The sequence below is a fragment of the Hemitrygon akajei genome, chromosome 5 (assembly GCF_048418815.1).
Source record: "Hemitrygon akajei chromosome 5, sHemAka1.3, whole genome shotgun sequence".
Lineage (NCBI taxonomy): Eukaryota > Metazoa > Chordata > Chondrichthyes > Myliobatiformes > Dasyatidae > Hemitrygon > Hemitrygon akajei.
This window is the reverse complement of record NC_133128.1, coordinates 82,030,935-82,050,452: the sequence shown is the minus strand read 5'-3', so window position 1 is coordinate 82,050,452 and position 19,518 is coordinate 82,030,935. Positions and strand designations below refer to the sequence as shown.

Below are 19,518 nucleotides of genomic sequence, written 5' to 3'. Positions count from 1 at the left end.
TAAATGGTGAAAGATTGCAGCATGCTGTTGTGCAGAGGGACTTGGGAACGCTTGTTTATGAATCACAAAAAGTTGGCTTGCAGGTACAACAGGTTATTAAGAAAGCAAACAGAATGTTGGCCTTCATTGCTAAAGGGATTGAATTCAAGAGCAGGGAGGTCATGCTGCAACTATACAGGGTGCTGGTGAGGCTGCAACTGGAGTACTGTGTGCAGTTCTGGTCTCCATACTTGAGGAAGGATATACTGGCTTTGGAGGCAGTGCAGAGGAGGTTCGCCATGTTGATTCCAGGGATGAAGGGGTTAACCTATGAGGAGAGATTGAGTCGCCTGGGATCATACTCTCTGGAATTCAGAAGAATGAGAGGGGATCTTATAGAAACATACAAAATTTTGAAAGGGATAGGTAAGATAAGAGTAGGAAAGTTGTTTCCACTGGTAGGTGAGACTAGAACTAGGGGACATTGCCTCAAGATTCAGGGGAGAAGATTTAGGACGGAGATGAGGAGAAACTGTTTTTCCCGAGAGTGGTGAATCTGTCAAATTCACTGCCCAGGGAAGCAGTTGAGGTTTCTTCACTAAATATATTTAAGATACAGTTAGATAGGTTTTTACATAGTAAGGGAATTAAGGGTTATGGGGAAAAGGCAGGTAGATGGAGCTGAGTTTACGGACAGATCAGCCATGATCTTATTGAATGGCGGGGCAGGCTCGATGGGCCGGATGGCCTACTCCTGCTCCTATTTCTTATGTTCTTATGTTCTTATCTTCACTGAACTGCAGGCACGAAACTAGCTACTGCTCCGTGATGGAGTAGTACATTCTCCACCAGCTTGTAATGTAACATCTCCAGTGTAGTAATATCCTGGGTGAAAGGGAAAGGGACAATGGAACTGCAAGGTTAGGCTGAGAGGTTTTGAGGGGCCAATACAGGAGCAGAGAGAAGAGGAGAGGTTGAAAGGTGTTAGAAGGAAATCAGCCAGGTTCTCAATAAGTGGGGAAGGATCAGTGAGCTAAATATTTCAATGCTCGTCGCTGCAGATGTCGCAAGCAGAGACAATCGAAGGTGCGGCAGACCTTGGTAGAGCAAAAAAAGTCAGCGATGCACAAGGCATTGGAGCTTTGAATTTATTGCTGGGGTGGGAGTAGTTGAGACAGACAGGGAGGCGACTGTGTTCGGATTGTCTGCTCATTCCATTTACTGATGAGTTGATGCAGTTTGGTGGCTGGGTTTATCTCATCTGTAATACCTGACTACATATTCCAGGCATTCTTCTGGCACAGCTCACTACACAAGGGAGCGGGATGACTCACTTATTTTAGACAGGTTAATGAGTAAACGAGTGAAAAGTTGAAAGGAATTTGGGAAAACCTCATTAGAGATCTGTACGCTCCTTCGTTTGTTCATTATGTGCCATGTCACATGACGTAGGCAATCATGGTCAAATTGTTCTTGGCAAGTGTTTCTGCTAAAGTGGTTTGCCATTGCCCTCTTCCGGGCAGTGTCTTTACAAGACAGTGACCCCAGCCGGTGTCAATATTCCTCAGAGATTGTCTGCTTGGCATCAGAGATCGCTTGACCAGCACTTATGGTATGTACCAATTGCTCAGACGACCACCTGCTCCCATGGCTTCACGTGACCATGATCGGGGTGGGTGGTGGTGCTAAGTAGGTGCTATATCTTGCCCAGGGGTGACCTGCAGGCTAGTGAATGGAAGGAGAACCTTACACCTCCTTTGGTAGAGACATATCTCCACCCCACCAACCAAGTATGCTCGTATTACTGTTAATAATCTTGTTACGGTCTGGTGTCACTGGCCACTGGCTTCACTTGTTGCACCATGAAAGGAAGCAGGAATATGAGGGAGGAAATGCCCTTCAAAAGAAATAGGTGAGAAACCGAGTCCTAGAGACTGGACACAGCCTAGAGAGGCGTGAGTGTGCACGGTGGTGAGTATTAACATGAAAACCCATCAAAAGGATGTGGAGGATGAACTGGGACCAGGAGCTGGAAGGGAAGATGACTGTTTCCATTCAGGATGTTCTTAAACTGTACCCGGCCCAGGGGTGGTGAGGACACTCTACCCCATCCTTGAGCAGTGAAGGTACCGTACCCAGTCCTGGGGCGATCAGGACACTGTAACCCATCCCTGGGTGATGAGGACGCTCTACCCTGTCTCAGTGAGGACACTGTAGATGTTCCAGTGAGGACATTGCGTCTAGTCCCAGGGCGGTGGGGCCACCATACCAGCTCTTAGTGAGGGCACTGTTCCTCATGCCAGGACGATGAGAACTCTGCACCAGGTCTGGTGAGGAATCTGCACCTGGTCCCAGGGCAGTGAGGACAGTGTACCCAGTCCTGGGATTGATGGCGGTGTGTGCTGAGCAGCACAGACTTGGAACTTTTGCCCCAGGTGGCATCCTGCTGTTGCAGAGAGCTGGAGAATTCCACAGGCCTGACCTACGGTACCAGACAGTGAGCAGAGGTGAACGCACCTGAGACCTGTTGGCCTTTGCCTTCTCTCTGCATCCCTCACCCTTACCAAAAGTGATTTGCTAGTGAGACGTTAGCTTGTTGGACATCCACACCCCAGCTCCTTTGGGCACTAGATGGGCAGAGGGCACTTCCAAGGAGGACGGAGAGGTCAAGTGTCCAGAGAATGACCTGCACTATTACAAATTAATTGAGTCCAGGCCCCTTTCTGACCGTAGGCACCATGTAACGTCAGAAGCTCACTGTCTACACCAAGGGTCTCTTGCTATGTTTGGAGCCGAAGTCACGGTGATCTTTGCTGTGACCTGCCCCAAGCCCTTCCGTTTGTAGCTGCAGTGATCTGCACCAATCAATTCTTATTGATGAGAAGCTTCCAGTCCCAATCAGAATGTGGTGTCAATCTCTGGGTGGGCTGCATTGTCAGTGCTGCTGTCTGTCATTGGAGATGTTAAACTAGATCTGCTGCCTGCTCAGGTGAATGTACAGCATTTCATGGGCTATCGGTCTAGTTCAAAACATCTGGAAAATTGTGTGGAGCTGTGTGGAATTTTTGTGAAAACTACACATTCACTGGTGAATTCTGAACCCTGGAATCTCAGTTTGGAGTCACTAAAGCAGAGAGAGATGGAGAGAGTTCTAGTTATTTGAGGGATCTGGGGATAGTACAGTTTAGTGATGCTGAGGTCGAAGATTAGCCATGATCATACAGAGTGGCAGAGCTGGCTTGTAGGGCCAAATGGTTACTCTGGCTCCCAGTTCTTGTCTGGGGCACCCAGTCCAGATGAAGGCCTCCACCGAAAATGTGAATTCCTCCACTGTCTGGTGTGTCATTCCAGGTTTCAGCAGCTCCAATCTCATGTGTTCATGTGATGTTGCCAAGGACAGGAAATTTGCCCTCTTTATCCAAACTCTAAGTGACTCCATTCATCTACTAAAATACTGGTGTCACATCTGTCCTCATGGAGGGTATTCTTCAGACTGCCTCGTTGCCGAGTGCAAGGGAAACAGGCAATAGCTAGCCACCTGAATGCACTGACTGAGTGGAAGAAAGGCCCAATAACGGAGAAGCTTCAGGTGAGTTTAGTCTTCCCTCTAGAGGCAGCTTGTGGAACAGCCCAGATGGAGATTGGACTGGCATGTGAAAAGGGGCAAAAACTGGTTTGGGCAATCGTGCAGATTGAATATGGCTCTCTATTAAAGTGTAGTTGAATTTGCCCCATGGTGCTTAATTCAGGATGGTGCCAAACTTGGTGTCAGACACTTCTGCAGCACTGTTCTATAACCACCAATGGTCTTGCCTAATCTTTTGGATCCCGTCTCTCTGAAGGTGCAGGTTTGAAGGGAATTTACGAAGAATTAAACAGGATTTGTGCAGATGTGTGCCTGTAGCCTGTGTGTACTCATTGGGTGAAGGCCTTGTTTCTACAGTCAGTCTGTCACCTCACTGAATAAGAATCTTTTGCCCTGCTAGGAGTCTGTGAAAGCGGCCCAAGCTTCCAAGCTTTTCCCTTTTTGTCTGATTGATTTCTTGTGCTCAGGTTCACACCAAGCCTAGGTGTGTCCTAGACTTCAGTCAGAATAACTCAGTTTGCATTAAAGATGACTCTGCTTAAGAATTGAGAGGCAGCATGGTGGTGCGGCTGGTAGAGATGCTGCGTCACAGCTTCAGCAACCTCAGTTCATTCCTGATCACGGATGCTGTCCCTGTGAAGTTTGTTCGTTCTCTTTGTGACTGTATGAGGTTCCTCCAGGTACACCGGTTTCCTCCTATGGCCCGTAGAAGTGCACATTGATGAACTAATTGCCAACTGCAAATTGCCTCTTGTATGTAGGTGAGCAATAGAATCTGTGGGGAGAATGAAATGGGATTAGTGTAGATGGGTGCGTGATGATCGGTGTGGTGTCAGCGGGTGAATATGTTCTCTGTGACTCTGACTCCTTTGCTAAATCATTACCGCCGTGGTTCCCCATAGAGCCAGACTGGCTCCGAGCTGCTATCTCACAGTGTTAAGAATGACATGGAGTGACAGTGATCCATCTGTACTGTTCTTTACTTTTCCCGAGATCGAGTATGAACTTGCCTCCGGTCATCGTCCTGCTGTGAGTATACATTTGCTTCCCATTCACTGACTTTGCCACTCATCATAACTTCAATCAATTTCCATTCTGCCATCACTGGTCTAAGTGTGGGTTCCAAGTCTCTAACGCAAGCAATGTGCAGAGTAAATTTTGGAAACACTGCAAGCTCTAAAAGTTGTGAAAGGTATAGCTGAGATGAAAGGTGGAGCTGGGTCTGCCTGAAACGTGTTGGTGGTGGGGGTCCTTGACGATGGGTCCTTCGTGAGGCATCCACTCCTTGAAGGTGTCTTGGATACTGCAGAGACGAGTACCCATGATGGAGCTGACTGCGGTGAACTACATATACCTGTCTGGACACGCCCCCTGATGACTGCTCCTGTGGCTCCTCCCACAGACCCCTGTATAAAGGTGATGGCGGTCTGAGCCCGGCCTCTCAGTCTCCAGGATGTAGTATGGTGGTCACTCACTGCTCGTTCCTTCTTCCAGTCAATAAAAGCCGATACCTCGCTTTTACGTCTCAGAGTGAGTTATTGATGGTGCATCACTGACTGACGTTACAACTTTCTGCAGCTCGCTTCGACCCCGTTCAGCAGTCCCCTCCCCTCCCCCATAGAAGACGGTGATGCAGCCAGTCGCTGCTCTCCATGGTATATCTGTGGAAGTTTTCGAGTGTTTTAGGTGGCAAACTCCTAATGAAACGTAGGTGCTATCTTGCCGTCTTTATAGCTGCATCAATATGTTTCATGCTGAGCCAAGTGCAGAAACTCGGTGCAACCAATGCAGAGGCTCTGTGGAGGAGGACCACAGTCTCGGCTCTTTCTACAACTAGACACGGAGAGGCTGAACCCGGCAGGAACACCAGAAGAGTGTTTTAGCCCAGAGGCTCACATGAGTGGCAATGGTGCTATGCACAATACAAAGTTGTTCTATAACACTACTGAACACATTGAACAACTGACACTACGAGTGCAAAGACTTTTGCACTGTTTATTCCACTGGTGCACAATAATCAAATGCAATCAACAGTTACAAGTTACAATCCTGCATACAGAATAGCTTGCTAGATATTTGTCTCTTTTCAGTAAACCTCTTGAGGTTATGAGTAACATTTTCTCTCCATTCTTGCAGTTTTGATGTGGCTTAAGGTCTAATAGGTAAACACACTGGATCTGGCCCCTGTGGGGTTGGAGGAGATGTTGGAGATTCTTTCCAGTGTTTGGGCTTGTTCTTTCTGTGCTCCCATCATTGGGATTCCTGGATACGCCTCTTCCATTTTGTGCAGTCACCGGCCAATAACCACCAGGAATGGATGAGATTACCTTCTATTCAGGCAGACTCTGAGAACATCTCCTGCCCTCCTGCTATTCTCTTGTTGTGACGCAGCTCGGAACGGAGAGCTTGCTTTGGGAGTCTGCTGCCAGGCAGCATGGTCCAAAGCCTCACTTTACATCTGGCATCTGTGGTGTGCGTTCAGAATGGAATCATCCACTTCCAACTTGCATTCCTCAGAACAGAGCTCAGGTCCTGTAACAACATGGACATCCCTGACAGTCCTGGACCTGAGCACCACTGTACTCTCATAGTCGAGTAACTCTGACACTGCACTGTCGACACAGCTGTCCTGAGTGAGTGGTCAGCATCTGCCACGCCAAAGACCAGGGTGGTGGGACATGGAGCCGTAGAGTTGTAGAACACAGATAAAGGCCCTTCAGCCCACTAGCCCCATGCTGACCAGCAGGTCCATCTATACCAATCTACTAGCTAGCATGAATTCCGTACCTCTCTTTGCCTTGCTCATTCCAACACTTCCTCTGGCAGCTCATTTCAGATATTAATGACTCAGGTGAGAACTGTACTCTTCAAACCTCCCATTAAATCTCCTCCCTTTCACTTTAAAGTTGCACCTTCTAGTTTTAGATAGCCCCACTATGGGAAACATCTAATGACTCTGCCCAAATTATGCCTTTCATAATTATGTGTACTTATATTATGTTCCTTCTCATCCTCCTTTGGTCAAAGGAAAACATGTCTTCTGCAAGGCCAGACCAGAAGAGTACACCCCCCTCCACCCAGTCTTCATCGAGTGGAATGGTCTGGCATCTCATCAATTTTCCAGGGAGGATAAGCGAATATCACTGACTGTCCAGCTTTCTGGCTCCCTGCATCAGCGTGCAGATCCCAACCCCAGAAACAATGGACAAAGTCAGAATGGGAATTCATCTCCAGCCTGGTCCAAGTTTCAGAGAGAGATCAACTGATCCTCCTGGTTACCAAGGAGAGGATTGGCAGGGAAGGTAAATTCCAGTAACATCCTACTGCTGGCAGGAAGCTCAGAAGACTCCCCTGCCAACATGCAATAGATTCTAATAGAGTCCAGCCAGGAGACCCACAAGCTGTGAGCAACACCTGCACCCTGCCAGGTATCAGTGACCTTTGCCTAAGCCAAAGATGGACACTGTCATAGTGGTGCCTATAATGGACATTGACTGTCCTGTACACAAGGGTCCACTTTCCACGCCATCTGCCTACAGAATATGGTCAACGTACTGTGTACAGTACATACAGTCACTGTCTACAGTGCAGTGTAGAGCTACAGTGTTGAGTACAGAACATTGGTTACAGATTCTGCAGTTGCTTTGCAGTGTACAGAGTATACAGATGCTGTTCATGTTACAATATTGATTACAGAATATAAAGGTATCATATGCACACTTTATATTGCTATTGTCTACAAGCATGTTGTTACAATTCTGCCTGCCTTACACACATTCACTTAATACAGAATATATAATACTGTTTATGGTATTCTATAGAGTATGCCATATTAGGTAACATGCTTATTGTCTGTAGGTAATAAGCAGTTATTGTATTTACTCTGTAGTATTATAATACTAAAAGACCGTAAGATATAGGAGGAGAATTAGCACATTTGGCCCATTGAGTCTGCTCTGCCATTTCATCATGGCTGATCCAGTTTTCCCCTCAGCCCCAATTCCCTGCCTTCTCCCCGTCTCCCTTCATGCCCTGACCAATCAAGAATCTATCAACCTCTGCCTTAAATATACTTAAAGACTTAGCCTCCACAGCTGCCTGTGGCAAAGAATTCCACAGATTCACCACTCTCTGGCTAAAGAAATTCCTCCTCATCTCCATTCCAAAAGGACATCCCTCTAATCTGAGGATGTGTCCTCTGGACTTAGACTTTCCCACCACAGGAAATATCCTCTCCACATCCACTCTATCAAGGGCTTTCATGATTCAGTAGGATTCAATGAGGTCACCCCTCATTCTTCTGAAAAGTGAATATAGGCCCAGAGCCACCAAATGCTCTTTATATGACAAGACAAGTCGTTCAATCCTGGAATCATTTTTGTGAACCTCCTTTGAACCCTCTCCAGTTTCAGCACATCCTTTCTAAGATAACGGGCCCAGACCTGCTGACAATACTCCAAGTGAGGTCTCACTTGGAGAATTGCTCTACAAAAGACTCAACATTACATCCTTGCTTTTATACTCTAGTCCTCTTGAAATGAATGCTGACATTGCATGTGCCTTACTCACCACCAACTGAACCTGCAAATTAACCTTTAGGGAATCCTGCACAAAGGCTTCCAAGTCCCTTTGCACCTCAGTATCGTTTGTATTTTCTCTCCATTTAAAAAATAGTAAACCCTTTCATTTCTTCTACCAAAGTGTACTTCCCGACACTATTTTCCATTTGCCATTTCTTTGTCCATTCTCCTAATCTTTCTAAATCCCTCTGTAACCTCTTTACTTCTTCAAAGCTACCTGCTCCTCCACCTATCTTTGTATCATCTGCAAACTTTGCAACAAAGCCATCAATTCCATCATCCAAATCATTGACGTATAACATAAAAGATTGGTTCCAATACAGACCCCTGTGGAACACCACTAGTCACCAGCAGCTAACCAGAAAAGATTCCCCTTATTCCCACTCTTTGCCTCCTGCCAATCAGCCACTGCTTTATCCATGCTAGAATCTTTCTTGTAATACCATGGGCTCATAGCTTGTTAAGCAGCCTCATGTGTGGCACTTCGTCAAAGGCCTTCTGAAAATCCAAGTACACAACGTCAACCAATTTTCCTTTGTCTATCCTGCTTGTTATTTCTTCAAAGAATTCCAACAGATTTGTTCGGCAAGATTTTCCCTCTAGCAAACCATGCTGACTACAGGCTATTTTTTCACGTGCCTCCAAATATCCTGAGACCTCATCTTAATAATCAACTCCAACATCTTTCCAACCACTGAGGTCAGACTAACTGGCCTATAGCTTCCTTTCTTCTGAGTCTTTCCCTTCTTGAAGAGTGGAGTGACATTTGTAATTTTCCAGTCTTCCGGAACTATTCCAGAATGTAGTGATTCTTGAAAGATGCCTCCAGAATCTCTTCAGCTACCTCTTTCAGAACCCTGGGCTATATACAATCTGGTCCATGTGACTTACTGACCTTCAGACCTTTCAGTTTCCTAAGAACCTTCTCACTAGTAATGGTAGCTTCTCACGCTACATGGCACTGACAGCTGGAACTTCCACCATGATGTTAGTGTCTTCTACAGTGAAGACTGATGCAAAATTCTTATTCAGTTCATCTGCCATTCCGTTGTCCCCCATTACTATCTCTCTAGCATCACTTTACAGTGGCCCAATATCCACACTCGCTTCTCATTTGCACTTTATGTATCTGAAGAAACTTCTGGAATCCTCTTTAATATTATTGGCTAGCTTCCATTTGTATTCCATATTTACATTCTTAATGACTTGTTTAGTTTCCTTCTGTTGGTTTTTAAAAGCTTCCAAATCCTCTACCTTCCCACTAATTTTTGCTCTATTATATGCCCTCCCTTTTGCATTTATGTTGGCTTTGACTTCGTTTGTTAGCCATGGTTGTGTCATCTTGCCTTTAGAATACATCTTCCTCTTTGGGATGTATATATCCTGTGCCTTCTGAATCGCTTCCAGAAATTCCAGTCATTGCTGCTCTGCCATCATCCCTGCCAGTGTTCTTTTCCAATCAATTCTGGCCAATTCCTCTCTCATGTCTCTGTAATTCCCTTTACTCCACTGTACATCTGACTTTAGCTTCTACTTCTCAAATTTCAGGATGAATTTGATCACATTATGATCACTTGCTCCTAAGGGTGCTTTTACCTTAAGCTCTCTAATCAAATCTGGTTCACTGCACAACACCCAATCCAGAACAGCTGATCTCCTAGTGGGCTCAACCATGAGCCGCTCTAAAGAAACCATCTCATGGGCATTCTAGAAATTTCCCCTCCAGGAATCCAGCACTAGCCTGATTTTCCCAATCTACCTGCATATTGAAGCCCCCCATGACTATTGTATCATTGTCCTTTTGGCATTCATTTTCTACCTCCCATTGTAATTGCAACTCCCATCAGGGTCTTTTTACACTTGCAGTTCCTTAGCTCTAACCACAATGATTCAACACCTTCTGACCCTCTGTCACCTCTTTCTTATGATTTGATTTCATTTTTTTCACCAACAGAGCCATGCCCCCACCCCCGACCATGCCTGTCCTTTCGATACAGTGTGTATCCTTTGACATTAAGCTCCCAACTATAATCTTCTTCCAGCCATGATTCAGTGATGCCTACAACATGATACCTGCCGATTTGGAACTGTGCTGCAAGTTCATCTACCTTATTCCGCATACTGCATGCATTCAAATAAAACACCTTCAGTCCTGTGTTCACCCTTTTCAATTTTGTCCACCTTTTACATTGCAGCTCATCCTGTTGACTGTAATTTTGCCCGATCAACAGTCTCTCCGCACTACACATTTCCTCAGTTTGTAAACCAGCTACCTCATCTTCAACACTATTATCCGCCTTTCCTACGATAATTCTTGCATTGAAATACAGACAGCTCAGGACATTAGTCACACCATGCTCAACCTTTTGATTCCTAACTTTGTCTGAGGTCTTACCAACAACCTCTCCACAGACTCTCCTGGCACTTTGGTTCTCAATCCCCTGTAACTCCAGTTTAAACCCCAACGTGTAGAGTTAACAACCTTCCCACGAGGATATTAGTCCCCATTCCAGTTCAAGTGCAAACTGTCCCTTCTGTACAGGTCCCACCTTCCCTAGAAGAGAGACCAATAATCATATGCCTTGGATCCTAGCACCCAGAAGGCAACATACCATCTGTGAATCTCTTTCTCACTCACCGAACCTCCTGTTTGTTTGCCTATCAACACAGCGTGCCTCTTCTCTCCCCTTCCCTTCTGAGTCACAGAGGAGTGCCAGAGACTCTTCTACATCAGCTGCTTAACCATGTATTAAACTGTATAATCTTCCTAGTTCTAGTCTCACTAGCACGTGGCATGGGTAGTAATCCTAAGATCACAGCCCTGGAGGTGCTGCCCTTTAACTTAACACCCTGAGCTCCCTATGCAGAACCTCGTCCCTCATCCTATCCATGTCATTGGTACCTACATGGACCACGACTTCTGGATGTTCACTCTGCCACTTAAGAATGCTGAGGACTCAGTCCGACATCTCCTGGATCCTGGCACCCGGGAGGCAACATACCATCTGGGAATCTTGTTCTCACTCACAGAGCCTCCTGTTTGTTCCCATAACTATCGAATCCCCTATCAACACAGCATGCCTCTTCTCCCCCTTTCCCTTCGGAGTCACAGAAGCAGACTCGGTGCCAGAGACCCGATCACCGTGACTTTCCTCTGTTAGGTCATTCCCCGACAGTATTCACACCTGTTGCTGAGGGGGGATGGCCACAGGGGTACTCTGCACTGGCTAATAACCCTTTCCCCTTCCTGACTGTCACCCAGTTTCCTGTGTCTTGCACTTTCACTGTAACTATCTGTCTATATGTCCTATCTATCACCCCGTCAGCCTCCCGAATGATTTTGGAGTTCATCCATTTCCAGCTCCAACTCCTTAAGGTGGTTTGTTAGAAGCTGTGCTGGATGCACTTCTCACAGTTGTAGTCGTCAGGGACACTGGAGGGCCCATCCTGCAAGATGAGCATTGCATTATCCTGCCTTGCATCTCTACTGTCCTAGCTGAGCAGGTTTAAAGAAGGGAAGAAAAAAACTTGAGCTTTTCTTTTTTTGTTTTCTCTGACTGAAGCCTCGGAGAGCTAAAGCCTCAAGACCGCCACTCTGACTCTGTCCACCCCGACGACGACCACTGCACTTGTCCCTACCTTCCATTAACTTGCTCTTGCTAATCAATCCCAAATGTCGAATGGTTGCTGGTCGAAGCTCTTTTTCACTGTAGCCATCCGCTGCATGATGTTGCAATACCACCTCTGTCCTGTAGATGTCAGCAGTGGCCCAGTTGGGAGCACTCCTGTGTTCAGGATCATACTTTGACCGGAAGTTGTACTTGGCTAATAGGCTGTGCTTTGCTGAGCAGCAAGTCTCACAGATGTTCCATCTATGCACAAGTATCATCTACGCACTGCAGCCTGACTACTGAGGTTCTGGTGATCTTGGTTCAGGAGTACAATTACTATAGGTGGGACTTTCTGCAGCTGGAGGAAGTTTTTTTGCAAATGAGGTGCAGCGAGAGAGATTGAGAAAGTTGTTGGGGCAATGAGTCAGCCTTGCTTGTGTCTCTGGCCATCACTGGAATTGGTTCTGCTGTGGATCTGTTGGTTAATGTCACTGCTTGTCCGCCTTCATAGAGTAAAGGTAAGACGGAGAACTCCTTTGGTATTCAGGTTTGAGGAGGGAATTCCACATTCCTTGCAAACAAAAGCTTTGGTATGGGTGAAGAAGTGTTCTCCACAGTCCATGCAGTTATGCTTCATAAAGTCTGTCATCACGGTTCCAGTCAAAGTGTGTAATTACAGTACAAAACACAATTATTCTCCACAGAGGAAGCAACTATGTTGTTTATAAAGTTATACAGTCCGGAGTATGTTGACAGATTGTGCAATTATATATTGGTCACACATAATTACAGCGTTCTTCACAGAATACCTGGTAATGCTGCCAGAGTATATCATTGCAATATTGCCCATACACCAACACTACTGACCATTAAATGTACAGTTTATTGCTATCCAGAATATACGTTTTAAGGTCTAGAGTACAATTACACTACATTCACGTAATTACAGAATTTCCATAATATATAACTACACACTGTCCACAGCAAATGATTTCAGGGCTGACTACAAAGTGCTGTTTACAGAATGTACTTCGCACACTCCATGGAGTATATGACAGTGCTGTCCACAGAATGCAATTACACTTTCCACAGAGTATGCCGTACACTCCGTAATCAAATAACGTCCAGAGAGGATGATGGATCATCATTAGTCGGGCCTTTGGCTAATCAGGGCAGCCGCTTATTTGGGACAACACCTGAGGAACAAAAAAAAATCCAGAAGACAGCCAAGATTCCCTTCATTTATTTGGGACACCGTGCTGCTTAATTGGGGCAGGAGACTGTTGCCGAGCAGTTTCTAACTAGTGTCAATTGCGTGCACTTGTGTGGACGCAGGTCTATTAAGAACAGTGTAAACAGCTCTTAAATACAAGGGGTGATCGATAAGTTCGAGGCCTAAGGTAGACGGAGTCAATTTTAGAAAACCTAGCACATTTATTTTTCAACATAGTCCCCTCCTACATTTACACACTTAGTCCAGCGGTTGTGGAGCATACGGATCTTGGACCTCCAGAAAGTGTCCACAGCAGGGGTGATTGATAAGTTTGTGGCCGAAGGTGGAAGGAGATGAGTTATTAACTTCAAACTTTCTGCATTTTCACTCAAAGAGTTGAACTGCACATGCATGTAATGAGAGCTGTATAACTCATCTCCTTCTACCTTAGGCCACGAATTTATCAATCACCCCTGTGGACCACCTGGATGCTCTTGTTACATGCACATGCAGTTCAACTCTTTGAGTGATTATGCAGAATGTTTGAAGTTAATAACTCATCAGGGATGATTGATAAGTTCATGGCCCAGGGTAGAAGTAGATGAATTATTAACCAAATTTTCTGCATAATCACTCAAAGAGTTGACCTGCATGTGCATATAATGAGAGCTGTATAACTCATCTCCTTCTACCTCAGGCCATGAACTTATCAATCACCTTTTATAGTGTCACTTGCATATTTGTGTTCAAAAAGTAGTGATTTTTGTCACTGATGGTTGGCAAGTATTAAACCATAGGACAATTCAGGACTATTTTGCTCACTGTGGTTTCAAACATTCAGGCTGGGTGATGCCAGATATGGCCAGGAGTGAAAATGAAATGATTTCACTACTTCAACAAGTTAGGAACTATGAAGAATCTGAAGGTATTGACAATCATTTTGAATGTACAAATTAAAATGAAGATTTCGAAAATGTGGTCCACTATTTGCACCAGGTGGCTATGTTGATTTTGTTCATTTACCGAGAATCAGAAGAATATGTCAACATACACCGAATTCCTCTCTCGATTACTTTTAGGAACTAATACATAGTTTTGTAGTACTTTAGTAGTATTGATTATGAACTAATTTATTCTGTACTTCATTTAAATGCATAATTTGTTACTCAGTTAAATGGTAGCTTGTCTTTTTAATACTTTTTTTGACTATTTTGTGAAATTTCAGCTAATTGGGCCAAAATATACTGGTCCCAATGTGTTCTAATTAATTGCGATTCTCTGTATACAGTTGTAGTGCTCTATATAAAAACATATAACAGAATTATTTTGCATTTATACTATGCCTTTAACTTAGTAAGTTGTTCCAAAGTATTTTGCAAGTCTGTCATCAATGAAAGTTGTTAGACTTTTAAAGAATTTACTGTTAAGGCCATTTGGAGTATTAGTAACGGTATATTCTTTTGCCATACATTGACAGTATTATGTGTTGAAACAGAATTTTGACTAAGTACATTTCTAAAATATGTTCCAGTCGAAATGAATATTTCTCTTTCTTTGACAGGATTTAGTATGGCTACAGGAGGAGAGATGAATGGCTCAGGGAATTTAATGGACTTCCTGGATGAATCAATCCCAGAGGTTGGAATGTATGAAGACTTCCATACGATAGACTGGTTGAGAGAAAAGTCCCGGGACACAGACAGACACAGAAAGGTATTTGAAGGACTTTCTGTATTGATTCATGGCTTGTGGAGGAATTTAAAGATTTTCTAGGTTCGGAATAAAACCAGAAAACGTTGGCAATGCCATGGAGATCAGGTGGCATCTGTGGAATATCTCTGGTAGAGTGAGACCATGGGAAGAGAATGCATGCTTTCTGAGGGGATTTCAGTTGGAGCTGGCAGACATTGTAAAGGACAATCTGTTTATGGTAGAGATTGGCAGGGTAGAAGGTGTCAGGCCTGCACCGGCACTCCCCCTCACTCTCTACCCAGCTAACAGGAATCACCCGCTCCTTATTTCCAACTCATCACCTGCAGTCTATTTAAACCAACCTCTCACCCACAGTATTTGTTCACCCATCAAACCAGCCAAAGTCAGCCAGTTGCTCCTAGCCTTCAGTTACCTTGTTTCCTGTAGTGTTTAGTATCTGTTCTTTCTTGTTTAGTGTGCCCTCGTGGTTTGTTATTTTGCAGTTTACTATTGAAGTTATCACTCGCCACTGAAACATCTCTGCTGCTCTGTGTTTTGGTCAAGTTTCCTCTACATTCCTTGACAAAAGGTGAGGACCAGGAAACTTTGTTGTTGCTCTCCCCAGTAGGAGAGTGGGTGAGAGACGAAGGGCAGGGAGTAAATGAGATGTCATCAAGGGCTTTGCTACTAGAGTCGAGTGGAAGCCACAGTTCAAGGCATTCTAAAATCTCCTGCGTGGAATGCCTTCGTGTGATGAAAGCAGAGGAATTGGGAGAATGGAATGGAGTCTGACAGGAGTCAGGGTGGTTAACATAGGTGTGGGAGTCTGTGGGCTTGTAATGGGTGTTTGTGATTAGCCTGTCCCTGAGAGCTATGGGAAAGGCAGAGTGGGAGGGTGCCAGTGTGGAGGTGTGAGTAGGGTGGAAACTGGCAGCAAAGGTGATGAAATTTTCCTGTTCTATATTAATACAAGCAGCAGAAGCTCAGTCAGTGATTTACTGGACAAAATCTGAGGGAGGATTGAGACAAACACAGTGCCACAGGCATCTCTGCTGCATCTGTGCTGAAACTGCCCACTGTTTGCCATCCTTTTGGACACCAAAGGCTGCAGTCACACCAGCTCTTGACCACTCCTGACCTTTATCCTTCTTCTCATTCCCCTGGTTCTATCTGTTCCCACCAGTTCTCCCCACCCTCACCCCTCACCAGCACTTCTGATCTCCCCCTCCTTGATCATGCACCATCAAGTTTTTGAGAGCGGTCTTGACCTTAGCCCTCTCTGAGTCTGATGTGACAATGAACACTTCGTCTGAACACTGAGCATTGCCTGTTTTTATTTCAGAATTCCGGCAGCTGCAGGATTTGATTTTCACTTATTAGGTCACAGTTTACTGTCAGTGACATGGGGTGTCCTTCCTGAAGTGACACTGCATGTTTCCTCAGCACAGAAAAGAGAAAAAGAAAACAGTGCCAACTAGCTCAAGTTCAAGTTGAAGTTCAATAGTCATTCAACCATAAATAAATATAGTCAAACAAAGCAGCGTTTCTCTGGGGCCAAGGTGCAAAACACATTGCCAACAGCACACAGCACATAGCGTATAATAGCACATATGGTTACAATAGCTGAAAACATAGTTTTCCCGGAGTGGCGTGGCCTGTAGATTGATGCTGCATGGATGTCGTCCTGGTCCAGCTTGTTCTTCCATCGCTAAGGTGATGGGCCATGCCTTCTACCTGAGCTGGAGCTGGCGAAACAAAGAGCCCCGACGTTGCCTCTGAGACATTCTGGAATGTTTGGAAATATTAAAAAGATTTAGAATGGAACTTTAAACTTGAAATGTTAAAGGATTCTAAATGATTAATCCTTGAGAAATTTTAGGACATTTAATAAAGCCATGGCTTTTGATTAGATTAGATTAGATTCAACTTTATTGTCATTGTGCCGAGTACAGATACAAAGCCAATGAAATGCAGTTAGCATCTAACCAGAAAGTGTTATTTACAAAATAACTGTGAATAAAAATTAAGTGCTACAGCACACAAATATAAACGTACTGAGACAGTACAATATGGGTGCAATCCTGCTTCAGCACTGTGATGTGAGGGTCAGCAGGGTCACAGCCTCAGGGACGAAGCTCTTCCTGTGCCTGCTGGTGCGGGAGCGGAGGCTCCTGTAGCGCCTACCGGGTGGGAGGAGAGTGAAAAGTAGAGCAGAGGTTAGCACGAAGCTATTACAGCTCGGGGCATTCTGGCATTTGGAGTTCAATTCCAGCACCGTCTGTAAGGATTTTGTATGTTGAGTGCATGAGTTTCCTCCGGGTGCTCTGGTTTCCTCCCACAGTCCAAAGGCGAACCAGTTGTAGGTTATTGGGCATTGTAAGCTGTCCTGTGATTAGGCTGCTGTTAAATTGTTGGATTGTTGGGCATAGTTGCTCATTGGACCGGAACAGCCTGATGGGTGCTGTCTCTCTAAGTACAAATTTAAAAGTCAATAATTGAATAAGTTTGTGTAAAGATATTATCTAAAAGCTGGTTAATGTTGCAAAACCTTTCTATATGACTCTTAGCTGGGTCTCTCACCATTTTGTTCATTCAGAGTAAAGGGAAAAGATGCTGCTTTGTGCCTGTGGTGCAGGTTTTTACCGCCCGTGGAATTGAGTACAAGTTGACTGAGTTCCCACTCCTGTACTGGTTTCCACATGGACTATGTGATCGCTGCACAGTCAATTTCCCAGTAGTGAAACATTGGCAGAGGCTTCAAGAGAGTGGAAATCCCAGAGTTGTTAATGCCAACAACTAATGTTGGTTGTTATGCTCAGATTTCCTCACAAAACTCATCCCAGAACTAGAACCAGAATCAGGTTTAATATCACTGGCACCTGTTGTGAAATGTATTTTGTGACAGCAGAACATGATAATAAAAGAACTATAAATTACAGTAAGGAGTATATATAACAAAATTAAATTAAATATACAGTGCAAAAAGAGCAAAAAATAGTGCTGTAGTGTTACTGGGTTGGTTGTCCATTGAGATGATAGCAGCTGGGAAGAAGCAGTTCCTCAAAAATGTTGAGTGTGTGTTTTCAGGCTCCCGTACATCCTCCTCAAAGGTAGCACTGGGTAGAGGGCATGCCCTGGGTGAAGGGGGTCCTTAACGATGGATGCTGCCTTTTTGAGGCATCGCCTTTTGAAGATGTCCTTGATGCTGGGGAGGCCAGTGCCCATGATGGAGCTGGCTGAGTTTACAACTTTCTACAGCTTTTTCCGATCCTGTGCAGTGGACCCTCCATTCCAGGTGGTGATGCAACCAGTTAGAATGCTCTCCACCGTATATCTCTAGAAATTTGCATGCGTCTTTGGTGACATATCAAATCTCCTCAAACTTCTAATGAAATATAGCCGCTGTCGTGCATTCTTTGTAATTGCATCAATGTGTTGTGTCCAGGATAGATCCTCTGACATGTTGACATCGAGGAATTTGATCAAACCTTGACCTCTCCCAGCCTCTTGGCTTCACCTATTGTCCTCCTTCCCCTCCCCTCACCTACTTACTCTGGTGTCTTCCCCCTTCCTTTTCAGTCCTGACGAAGGGTCTCAGCCTGTTGATAGGTGCTGCCTGATCTGCTCTGCTCCTCCAGCAGTTGCTTTGTCTCTGCTCCTGGTCACTCCTTTTCTTTCGTTGCTATTTTTGGGCAATTTTGATCAGGATAGCCTGCAGATAGCGAACTGAGCTCAAGTGAATAAGGACTTTCAATTTTATGCTTTTTGCTCATTTTGTTTGTTGCAATTGGGGCGATTTGTTTCTTTTTGCATGTGGTGGTGGGGTGGGGTGGGGGGGTGATCATTTCTTTGAATGGGTTCCATGGTGTCTCTTTGTTTCATGGCTGTCTGTGGGGAATTCAAATCTCAGGGTTGTATACTGCACACACATACTTTGATAATAAATGTTCACTGAAACTTTGACCCCAGCTCCTGGAGCGATGAGGCAGTAGCAGTAACTGCAGTACTGCCCACAGCATTTGGGCAAAGTTATTTTGTCCTGGTGTCTTCCTCATAGTTATTGTAGAAGAATAATTGGGCTGTCATGGTCTGCTCAGGCTATAATGGAGCTGACAATGAGGGAGAGAGGAATTCAATCGTATTTATTATTGTTTATCTACTGATGTCAGCTGTGACTGGGGTGGCGACACCTTCATCACTGGGCCTGAAGTGTTGTGGACTTGAATCCAGGCTCTTGCTTGGCCTTGAGAAATGGGGCACTAACTTTCAGATGAGGAGTTACACTGAGGCTCACTTCAGCCAGAAGAGAATGATGTTTAGTGTCCTGGCCACGCCTTGTCCTTCAAGTCTTGATATAGGGTCTCAACCTGAAATATTGGGAACCCTCCACAGTTGCTGCCTGACCTGCTGAGTTCCTCCAGCAGTTTTTTTTCCTCAGATTACAGCATCTGCAGAATCTTGTGTCTCTTCTTCAACGAACATCATTAACTCAATTTCAACACAGCACAAATAGGGGGCAATTGCAGGATCAAACTTGCCTACTGCACTCCCTTCATTATAGCAATGGCTGCTCTTCAGAATTTAGCAGGAAGGCTGAGGCATCCTGATGTCGTAAATGTTGCAAAGTGAATGAAAATCTCTTTTTACCTCTGTGACCCCAATGACAATAAAGTTTCTTGCAGCAATAAACCAATTCACCCATTCAGCACACTTCTATCCAATGTGCTTCAGTTACTTAGGCTAATGATGGCCTATGCCCTGGATTATCTACAGACAAGGGAGCAAACTCTTACAGCTTAATCTCTGCAAGGTGTTCCTTTTGTAAAACACAACCATATGACTAAGTGCTCGTATGAA

The 19,518-nt window shown here is 44.8% G+C and overlaps 1 protein-coding gene across 4 annotated transcripts in view; it reads left to right on the top strand.

Annotated features, from left to right (window-relative positions):
• LOC140727915 (H(+)/Cl(-) exchange transporter 4) overlaps nt 1–19,518 on the top strand; it is a 108,643-nt gene that overhangs the window by 24,427 nt on the left and 64,698 nt on the right. For 3 of the 4 annotated variants that reach the window (XM_073045884.1, XM_073045885.1, XM_073045886.1), the window contains exon 2: nt 14,531–14,682. In XM_073045884.1, coding sequence (XP_072901985.1) covers nt 14,539–14,682 — 144 coding nt within the window. In that variant the 5' untranslated portion in view covers nt 14,531–14,538. Of the gene's footprint in view, nt 1–13,872; nt 13,895–14,530; nt 14,683–19,518 lie in introns of those variants that run through there. The other variant, XM_073045883.1, reaches the window with a different exon arrangement.